Source organism: Pleurodeles waltl, chromosome 8 (genome assembly GCF_031143425.1).
Source record: "Pleurodeles waltl isolate 20211129_DDA chromosome 8, aPleWal1.hap1.20221129, whole genome shotgun sequence".
Lineage (NCBI taxonomy): Eukaryota > Metazoa > Chordata > Amphibia > Caudata > Salamandridae > Pleurodeles > Pleurodeles waltl.
In genome coordinates, this window is record NC_090447.1 from 55,332,427 (window position 1) to 55,343,679 (window position 11,253).

At 39.8% G+C, this 11,253-nt stretch overlaps 1 protein-coding gene across 1 annotated transcript; it reads right to left on the reverse strand.

Moving 5' to 3' along the window:
- Nucleotides 1–460: 460 nt before the first annotated feature.
- On the reverse strand, nt 461–1,411 carry LOC138249402 (olfactory receptor 52J3-like). The gene has a single exon (XM_069203363.1). It carries the CDS (start codon nt 1,409–1,411, stop codon nt 461–463), a length of 951 nt encoding a protein of 316 aa, XP_069059464.1.
- Nucleotides 1,412–11,253: the final 9,842 nt, after the last annotated feature.

Here is an 11,253-nt window from a genome sequence, read left to right on the forward strand (position 1 = left end):
GCGGAAGACCGCCAGCACTGGAGGTCTTCCGTACGGCGGTCCCTCGGCGGTCTCTTGAAAAGACTGCCGAGGTCGGAATGACCCCCATAATGTGCTACTGGTGAACATTGAGCAACTAATATGCGCAGTGTTGAAACACAAAGTCATTGTTCAAACACAATTATTAGCATCACACCTGTTTAATACCTGCTCCACTTATCCAAGAATTTATCAGCCGGGCCAGGCAGTGTTAGACCTTCCTCTCTACATTCCTCTGTGCCAACTCTATGTAATGGACATCTATCAGAGTTGAGGTATCATCCGAAATGCTTTTCTCTCAAAACATCTATGTACATTTGAATGCCACATACTTATTAACAGCATGAACATACAACAGCTGCAAAGAACAGCACAATATCACTTGGCTCAGGCTAAAGGTCGCAAATAATAAGTGGATCATCATTGAAGACAGTATACAGAGTCAAAGCAAGAGCATGGACCTTTTCATTTTAAACATGATCATGATGCCAAGTCGTATTTCTTTCATTTTCCCTCCATAAATTAAGGGATTTGCCACTGGTGGGAGGAGGAGGTATGTATTGGCCAGAAGGATGTGGGCATAAAGTGGGATATTGTGATGCAATCTGTGCAGAACAAGGGAGAACAGCACAGGCACATAAAATAGTGACATCACACAGACATGGGCAACACATGTGTTAAATGCCTTGAATTGGTCTTTGCAAGGGAGCTGCAGCACCGCTCTAAGTATCTGCACGTAGGACACACCAATGCATGGAAAGTCCATTGCTGCCACTGAAAGTGTGGTTATCAACCCATAGAGATTGTTGACAGTAATATCAACACAGGAAAGCTTTGCCACAGCTATGTGCTCACAGAATGAATGGGGAATGTATCTACTACAAAATGGCAGCCGAACTGTGAGTAGCGGCAATGCAATAATTAGGACTCCTGCCCTGAGCAGAATAGCCAGGGACATTTTTCCAATTAGCGTATTTGTTACAATAGTGGAGTATCTCAGGGGGTTGCAAACAGCTACAAAGCGGTCAATTGCCATACATGAAAGAATGCCAGATTCCACCCCTGCAAAGGCATGTAAAAGGAACATCTGGAAGAGGCAAGCACTGAACTTGATCGCTTCATCCTTAAACCAGAAGAGGGACAACATTTTTGGGAGGATGGAAGAGGATAAAACCAGATCAGAACAGCTCAGCAAGGCAATCAATAAGTACATGGGTCTGTGAAGCTTCATCATTGTTGATATGGCTAAAAGAAGAGTACCATTCCCCAATAGAGTAACAATATAGATGATGCACAGAGGGACAGCCAACCAGGTATGGAAGTCTTCCAGTCCGGGGATTCCCACCAGGAACAGATATGAAGGTGAAAATTCAGATTTGTTCATGGACGACATGATGTGTCCTTCAGTATTTGCTGTCACCAAAAGACTGAACAAACCTTTGTACAAAAAGAAAGCAGAATATGGGGTTCTTTATTTTTATAGAGAGTCATTTGTGCATGCATTTAAATGATAGCATGTTTGTACATGCAATTAAGTTATATCATGGGAAGTAAAAGGTGCAGCTTTAAAAACCAAAATGTCCCAATCATGTTGCTGAAAATACAAACTCATGAACTGGCACAAGGTGTACAGTTGTCAGCTACTCAGTTCACAAATATTGTATCACCTTGCATTCAAAGGAATTACATCAAACAATTAATTTTATCAATACATTTAATGGTCTTATATGTTGAGACAGCACAAAAGGACATTCAGTTGCTTTATGTCTAACTGGGAACGTTACATACAACTGGAATTATGTATAAACATCAGTATCGAGAGAACCACATTAACAATGAGGTAAAAAACATACCTTGTATATGAACAGAAAAAGATGAGATGATGCTTATCAGTGGTGCTGGAGAAGGGCCTGTGATAACTCCATGAATAAGAATTTGTCTTCAGCTGCTTCTTGAAGTAAAAAAGGTAGGGCTGGTTTGTAATGTTGGATGGCAAGGATTTCTGTGCCATATCATGCACACTGAATATTGGAGAGTCATTGAAAGAATTGCTTCATGGTGGTATAAGGATGGGATACAGCAGGGAACTGGTTGTTGCACCCTGAGGAAAACAATAGGTGAAGATTAAAATTTTGTATTTCTAAGAGGCCAGTTAAGGCATTTGTTAATGTGGTGCAGTGAAAGGGTATGCTTTAATGTACAAAAGAAACGTATGCTAAATCCTGATGACCTCACCAACTCCCATCACTCACATAACATTCATTGGCAAGATCATTGAAAAAGCAGACTATGTTCAACTCAAAGCTCACACCAATGTTAACCATCGAACTACACAACTACCTGCCTGGCTTCAGATCATGATGCAGCACAGAGACCACCACTTTCCATGTTGTAAACAATGACCTCTTCACCACAGATAAAGATGACCCCTTTCTGCTGATCTTGCAGGATGTCTCAGCTGCTTTCAACACATCCCACTCCTCTATGCACCTTTGGGTTGCAACTGGGATTCACCGGGTATTTCATCATGTACATATTTCTAAAATCGTGACCTCTCCATGTTGTCTACTGTGAGGATGAAATGCTACTACATACAATAGAGAATTTGTAAGCAAAGGATTAGACCGGTGAGATCCATGTCAAGTTAGAAAAGTAACAAAGGCATTTTTCATTTTTAGGAAAGTCGATGAGAAAGGATTAGCAAATGCTATTCATGCTGTCTTGAGAAATGTCAGCAGTATTGTTCCATTCCAGATACAGTTTTACAGTTTTTGATTCTATGCTTAAAATGTATGCTAGAACAGACATTTGAAGTGGAGGATAGAGAGTCCATTGTGTTTTACAGGCACTGCTTATAGATATGTTCCTCCCACCTGAAGAGTGGAAACTACCCAGAGTTCTGTACTGATGTTCATACCATGTAACATCATCAGTCGATAGTACACATTTTCTCAGTTAAAATTGACTCTCATGCACATGCCCCAAAATGGGTATTTACCCCGACCAAGATGGCTTCATCATCATCATCAATTAACTTTATTCGGTACAAAAATAGACCATAAAAGACATCCAATAAATACAAACATAGAAATTTCATGATCATCGAATAAGAACATTATTGATACGTATTTCGAATTCCGAGAGCAGCATATATAAAATTTAACACAGCCTGTATTATATCTACATTTCCCAAACTGTGTAAATAAAAATAAGCAAGCTGAGTAGTTCTAATACTTTTAGATAAAAATAACAGACGTAAAAACCTTTTTCTTGGGGTATTATAAAAAGTACAAAAGAGTATAAAGTGCAAAGTACTTTGGGATGTCTTTCCATTGCAACAACAAGGTGGAAGATTCTTAAACCAAGTTCCACATGTAGGAAATGCTACCAGGTAATTTAATGTATTGAAACATAACCGAGTAAGTAAAAACCTATGTCGCTCTAGGCTAACAGTAGTCAGATATAACATCGGGTGCAGCTGCTGTATCTGGTTCCTCGCCTGGACTCTATTCATGGCCAAAATCGGCTCCAGGTCGTACATTTTCTGCCAGTATATTTCCTTTACCTTTTTGATATTCCGCTTTGTCGGAAACTCCGGCTTTGAAAAGAACTCCCCTAGTCCTAATAAGAGAAAAGAGGAGTGGACATATCTGAGCCACGGTATGTCCAATGATCGTGATAGTAAAAGACAATCCTGTATCACTCTTCTGCATCAAAAAGCTTCTGGTTTGGACCAAATTTTTATCCATAATAATATGGGTTGGAGTTTTATAAAGCTGGATATGCATCTCAGGCCTACTTCTTCGTGACAAAACATTGCTGATGTTGATTGCGGGACTCCTTAAAAATGTATTTTCTACAATCTGGAGGCTCAAGCATTCTGCATATCCCCAAACCCCAGCTTCTAATGTCGCAATAGAGAGACATTTGCTGGAAAAAACAGTCATCATCTCTTTTACAGGTTTGTGTCGCAACTTTTTTGCAAATCTAAAAACTGCTTCTATGGCTTTCTGGAATTGTATTGAATGTATGTTTACTAAAAATTTCCAATTAAAATCTACATCAATGGGAACCCCAAGATACTTGAAATGTGAGACCTTAAGTATTTCTTCCCCGTCCAAGACAAATTTTTTTGTTTATGCTAACTTTGGCCGAGTCTTCATCACAAATGACTTAGATCTATTGATTTTGAGACCAAGATTTCCCATGAATGTATTAAAAGCATTCAATAAAACCTGAAGACCATTCGCTGTCCTCAAGAAGAGTACGGCATCATCTGCATACAATAATACTGGAATTGGGGAGTTATTAATAATAGGCAGATCCTTCCCCAATTCACAGAGAAATTTCTCTAGCCCATTTATATAAAGAAGAAAAAGGAAAGGGGCCAGCACACAACCCTGTCTAACCCCCTTTAGTGAAGGGAACTTCTCTGTTAAACCACCCTCCTGAGAATAGCGAACTCGAGCCGATTTACAAGCATGAAGTATACTAAGTAGAACAATAATGTCTTTGTCCACTCCCATATTTAACATGACCGTCCACAATTTCTCTGTATTGACTGTATCGAAAGCACAGGACAGATCCATAAATGCTAAATGTATACACCCCTTTGTGACTTTCGTATTCTGACAATGAGAGTCAGTTTGAGTGTTTGTTCTACTGTGCCCAGCCCAGGCCGAAAGCCAAATTTGGCCTCTGAAAGACAATGAGATTCGGTTGCCCAGTTTTCCAGCTTATTTAAAATCACTCAACCTAAGTTTTTAACTGAGCTGTCCAATAGAGACATTGGTCGAAAACATAAAGGATCTGCCCTATCCCCCTTATTAAAAATCGGGATTATAATCGCCTCTCTCCACGTGTCTACTAATGGACCTGTCATTACAGATCTCAGAACATCAGTGAGCAGTGGCCCCCAAAAATCTGGAAGCACTTTATATAAATCAGCAGGAATTTTGTCTGGGCCAGGGGCTTTCTCAGAAGGACAATCTTGAATAGCCTGTTTTACATCAGCTATACTTATAGGAATTAGTGAAGGCCGCACTGATTGAAGCATTTCCTATTATCATCTTCTTGGACTTTATTCTCCATTGCAAATGTTTTTGAAACATAATTCACCCAGGTTTGAGCTGGAATGACAGTATCCATAGTCATCTTGTGCTTGTCATTCAACAATGGAGAATCAACCACTCGCCAGAATGCAGTTGTATCTTTATTTTTACTTGCTTCGATCAGTTCCTCCCAGGCAGACTAACTTAATTCAGCCTTCCTCTTAGCAAGTGCTTCCTTATACCTCTTTCTTGCAATTTTGATTGCTTGTCGATCTTGAGGAGATGCATTGATTATTTTCTTTAAGTTCTTTAGGGATAGAGTACATGCATGATTAAACCATCGAGGGCCACATACTTTGTTAGTGCCTGGGCACTGAAGTTTTTCAGCCATGTACTTTGTTAAAGAGGAAAATGCATAAACAATTTCATGGGGGGGCGTGTCTTCACTCAAAGTTGCTATAACATCTGTCCATTTGTTCTGTATTAGATCTTTAAAAAAGCTATTGCTATCTATTTTTCCCCATTTAATTGTAAGGCCTTTTCGGGCTGAGAACTTCATGTCTGGGTGTCGTTTCTCTGATGGCTTCAATAACCAAGCAAAAATAGAAAGACTGCCATTTTTACTCATAGGAGAATACAATTAGCTTGTGCAAATGCACCTTTGTTAAGCTATTGCACGTGCGTAAATGTACACCATGATTATGCATGTGATCACCTTTTTAAAAACCATGATTCTTCCAGGTTCCCAAATTTTACTTTCACAAATTTTGTAAATCTACTATAAGCAACTTATGTGAGAATTTCACTGATGGTGCTAATTAATATTATATTATCAACATCTTAGACTCCATTCTTTCTCTTGGATTGTTTGTACTAGGCTATGGGCCTGATTTAGGTCTTGGCGGATGGGAATACTCAGCTACAAACGTGACAGATATCCCATCCACCGTATTATGATTCCATTACCTCCTATGGGGATTGTAATACAGAGGACAGGATATCCATCACGTTTGTGACAGAGTATTCTCTCTGCCGAGACCTAAATCAGGCCCTATCTGTAACATGTTTCAGATACATGTAACACCTACAGAGGCAATGTAGTCCTGTGAAACTGGCTTCATCATATAGTCAAAAATGTGCTTCAGCTTGGTGACGTGTTCCTGCAGTAAAGTAAGTATACTTTAGTGATCGTTAATAACGAATCAATGGGATTTCACAACAGTATCACCATATTATATGAATGTATGAATGATGTTTGAGAGAATTAAGAGGGATGGTCCAAATATAGCATTAAAGAATAGTTGTGACATCTTTTTGACCCTTCCAAAGTTCAGTACCACAATAGTTAATCTGGTATGCTGCACTAAATAACACAAAAACCAATGATGTGAATAATGGAATGCTTCAATTAATCTCAGCCACTGGCAATCACTTGGGGCTGCATCCCAATCTGACATTTTTCACCCACCTTGCCACCTCAGTTTGGGCTCAGCCATAGGCACATCAGTCTTGACCCTGCTCCTCATGGGAAAGGTCCAGCCTGAACTGCCAGGCCAAGTCCTTGCTGAACTGGGACGCAAGCAACCCAACGCCAGTTTCACCCTTGCTATGGGCTCTGCAGCCTGGTATAGCTTTGTTCCAGTGACATAGTGAGACTGGCACCCATATCTGGCAATACCCAGAGCATGTCGAGCATCAAACACAAAAACAAATAGGTGATGGATGGAATGCTTGAATCAGTCTCAGCTAATGGCAAGAGCTCGGGCTACATCGAAATCAATCATCTTTCGCTCACCATGCCCCCTGAGTTTGGACCCAGCAATATGCAAATCAGCACTAAACGACACTGTCAGTACTCACAAAACATAGGCCTGATTTGCAAAGGTAAACTTACACATTTAGGTAAACTTAAATTTTTTTGTAATCCACAAACTATGAGTAAATAACAAGTTTCCAACTGCAGATACTCTGCAGTCAGGGCAGAAAACTCCACACATAAAAAGAATAAAAAGATACGTCTACCCTATCTTTTTGTGATCAGAGTTCTCCTCCCCAACTGCATAGTCTCCACAGATCTAAACTTTCTATTAACTCATAGTTAGTGAGTAGCAAAAATAGTAAACCTTTGTGAATAGTGTTTCTATTATGTAATTGTTGTGTATGGTATTACATTCCCAGATGCAAAAAAATATTTTCAGTTTTTTACAAAGACAAATTGGTTCCTAATGTGGCCATAAAACAATGTACACACTTGACAAGCTCGGCCAGTAGCAGCCCAAGGCATTTATTTGCACATAAAAGTTGTGTTGAAAAAAGAAGTAGCTATTTTCCAGGTGCTCTTTCCACCTATTTCTACTTAAATGAGGTAATCTGATGTCACAAAAACACACAATGCCTCCATGGCTTCAGCTTGTGTATGTTTGAGTATTATCATTCCACAATGTAGTTATTTAGAATCTGCACAGTCTCTCCTATGTATGGGTTAAGCCATTGTCAATTGTATTGATATATTAGTCCACCTATTTCATGATTCAAAAATGTCATCACATTCAAAGACAATAGGTCTGTCTGAGTTTGAGTGGTATCCTTTTGACCCTTTTGTTTGAAGATAGAGGACAGTTGGTATGAAGCTACAGCAGTTAAGGATATTTTGTTATTCAGCCATAACAGTCCTTGCTCGGTGGTGTGCTTGATAATGTTGCCAAGATCCTGCATGCAGTCTCCTGTTGCTTATGATAATTGGTACTAACCAACTGTCCTAATGCTTTTTCATCATATTGGGAGATGGTCATACAATTAACTGCCGATTTATTCAGTATTCTTATTACCTAACTCTCTTCGAGCTCTGGTTCGGGATAATGTTATAGGAAACTGTGCATGTTTCTTTTGCTCACTCATGTAATCTACTTCAATTAGGATCCTTCTTTGAAATACCAAAAAATATTGAGTGGCACAGTGGTTGCTATAGGCCTCAAGGCTGAGTGATTATGTAAATCAGCTATTGAAGATGAGGGTTATGTTCACTGTTCTTAAGGAAAAAAATATAGCCCAGAACATTTCAATGATCTTTATGTGCATTGGTGTTCTTGAGAGAGCTCTTCACTTACAAATGTATTTTCATCTTGGGAGAGGTTGAACTATGATAGTAGTAACACTGGTGGAGTGTCTTGTATCAACTGTTTTCTTTCAAGGATTTTATGTCTATAATCATTTTGTTTTTTCCTCTGTCATACTGGACATAGAATTATTAGTCCTTCCTATGTTTGAGCCTTAATGTGTGAAATTACTTGCTGTTGGTTATTATTTTAATATATTTTTTGGGACTAAATTCCAAAGCACAAGGGTACTTCGAAAAGGTGACACATTTCATGCTCTATCCTCCAAGGGATTGTAATGAGACAGGGCTTTTTTAGGATGTATACATCTCTGAGTCTAGATATGGGTAATGTTGGGAATGGGATTATGCATGCTTGGTGAATGGGCATGAACCACCGCAATGAGTTCCTGCCTGTATGTGAACTGGTATCCTAAATTTTCATTTGGCACTGAGAGTGCATGTGTGCAGAATCTGAGGTAATGCGAAGGCCAGAACATGTACTGTGGAATGGAGGAGTTCCCAAAGTGTTTGATCATAGTGGGCTCCTGTCCATTCCTTGATCTGGTAAATCACATAAAGTGATGGCAGCAGTGTACTGAGGTTTTGTGAATCGTTAGTATGCCCAAATCTTTTTCTCTGTGTAGGGTGTCAGTGGAGTCTACTGACTCCTCTTATGTAAAGCTCCTCTTTATTGTGAGCTCAGACCTTGCAATGACATCCTCTGTGTTTATGTGTGAGTGTGCTGAGTGCACACTCAGGCATAACCACACCTCAGCAGTGATTATGTAGTAGATGTATGGTAGTATGGCTGTTTGATGAGAGTCCTGCCACTGGAACCAGTGAGATCAATTTTTCATGGTCCTTGGGTTAGCATGGCACAAAGTAAATCCATTATTTGAAACACGCATTAGCCGGTCAGTATATTCAGTCAGTCTGAGAGCAGAGACGGTGTTGTATACCGACGGATCATGTATGGGGCTAAATCCCTTGCTGTGATACGGCGTTCTAATACAGCAACATATTTGTTACGGATTATTGATTTACTTTGATGTTTACTAGCCATGAAAAAGCCCCAGGTAGACCTACCATAAGGGGCAAAACATGTGTCAGCTCTCTGTTCAAATGTTTACAACCTTTGCTTGTAATGGGCATCAATAAATAACTTTGGACTCACCACCCTGACCCAATGAGTTAATTCTATATTGCAAACTAGTATAGGTCACAAGCCTGGAATTTTACAATTGGATATACAGTGGGTTTTTTAATTCTCCATTGCTTTAAAGCGAAGATGTGTATAGGCAGGGACAGCTTTTGTCTGTCCATGATTATTGCTTCAGGATGGCTGATGACACCCCGGTGCAAAGATCTTACACTTTTGTGCCTCCTGGAAGGGGGCAGCATCACTGACCAGTGCTGTGAGAGCCATCAATTTGCACAATGTTTGTGTCTGAGAAACTACCAGAAAGTGACATTTGAGGAGAACAAACCCAAACCAGTTAGAAACCATAGAGAGTGAATCTACATTCCCTGTGTCAGTACAATGGGTATAAAACCCAACCAAACCAACCCACATTTTTGATGAATCATTATTTTTTAATGTTTCACCAGTGTATGTGTGTATTTAATCCTCATCATATCTCACCATAAGTATGCTGACCAGTATACTTAACATTGAACTATACAAAAAGTAATGGGAAGAATACTTGAATTATTCTCAGTCAGTGGCATGGCAGTTCCGGCAGGACTGTTCCTTCTAGAGGATGAGCAAGGCTGATTTCCAAATGGCTTTGTCCAATCTGAGGTGGCATTGTGGGCAAAAATACCATGGACTGGGATGCAGCCCCAAGTAATTACCAGCGGCTGGGATTAATTCAATACCCAATCCATCACTTTTTGTTTGATTCAGTGTGATGTCCTAAGTGACATTACCATACCCAGACATGGGTCCTGTGTTCCTTTGGCAGTGGAATCAAGCTGCACTCAACTGAGGAGGCCCAAGTAGGGTGTAACTAGTCTACAATTGGTTATGTTCTGATTCAAAGAGGACCTGGCATAGTAGATTGGCCTGGACTGTTCCTATTGTAGCTTGATTGAGGCTGATTGCCTATGGCTGAGTTTATTCTGAGGTGGCATTGGGGGTAAAAAAAACAATGGACTGGGATGTGGCCAAGAGTAATTAATAGTTGCTGAGATTAAACCAAACATCCCATCCATCACTTTTTTGTTCACTTTTACTTCAATACACTTACAAATCTCAAATAGGAATCAAACCAATATCAACAACAGCCGCCCATCTTGAGGCTAGGACAGGTCACAGATGACACTGATGTGATATAAACTGTAAGGTTAAATGACAAAGCAGAAAGGGCAGAAGGATGGGGAAAATAGGAGGGAATATGATAGCTAGATGTTCGCAGGGATCACACACACACACAGGTCATCATTATGAGTGGCCTGATAATGGGCCAGATGTTCCCCACCCCTGGAGTTATAGAAACCAGGAGTACCGCTAAGTCCAAGGGTGGAGTCCACTAAAAAATTAGGAATTACAGAACAAATGAGTAATTCTGGGGTTGATTCTCATAGTGATTCCTCATTTTGATTCAGACTTTCACCCAGAGATAATACTTGCTTTAATCAGCTAAAATCTCCAGGTGAAAGTTAAGAGATCAGTGGTATTTTTGCAAATATTTTAGTTCTGATAGGACCTGTAATTACTGCTACTGGCTCCATTGAACTTAGGAGACCAATTGGGTCGAAAGAGGGTATGATTGAGACAGGATACAGATAAAGCGAAAGGAAGCATAACTTTAGGGTTAATAATTAAAAGACGGGCAGCTAACTAGTACTTTCATGAGGAATCTGCATGAGCACTGGAGTGACAGTTTTCATGTAATGCTGGTTCAAACCCAAACAGTCAATTAAGTGGGGGACCATGTCAGATTTTAATAGAATGAGAAACCCTTACTCTCTTTCCAACAAAGAAACCCAGATCCTTTTGCAAACCTGTAATAAATTCTGGATTCTGTAGATGAGTGGTTCATAACAGGACATTAAAAAGTATTCTACTACCATTCCTAACCTGTT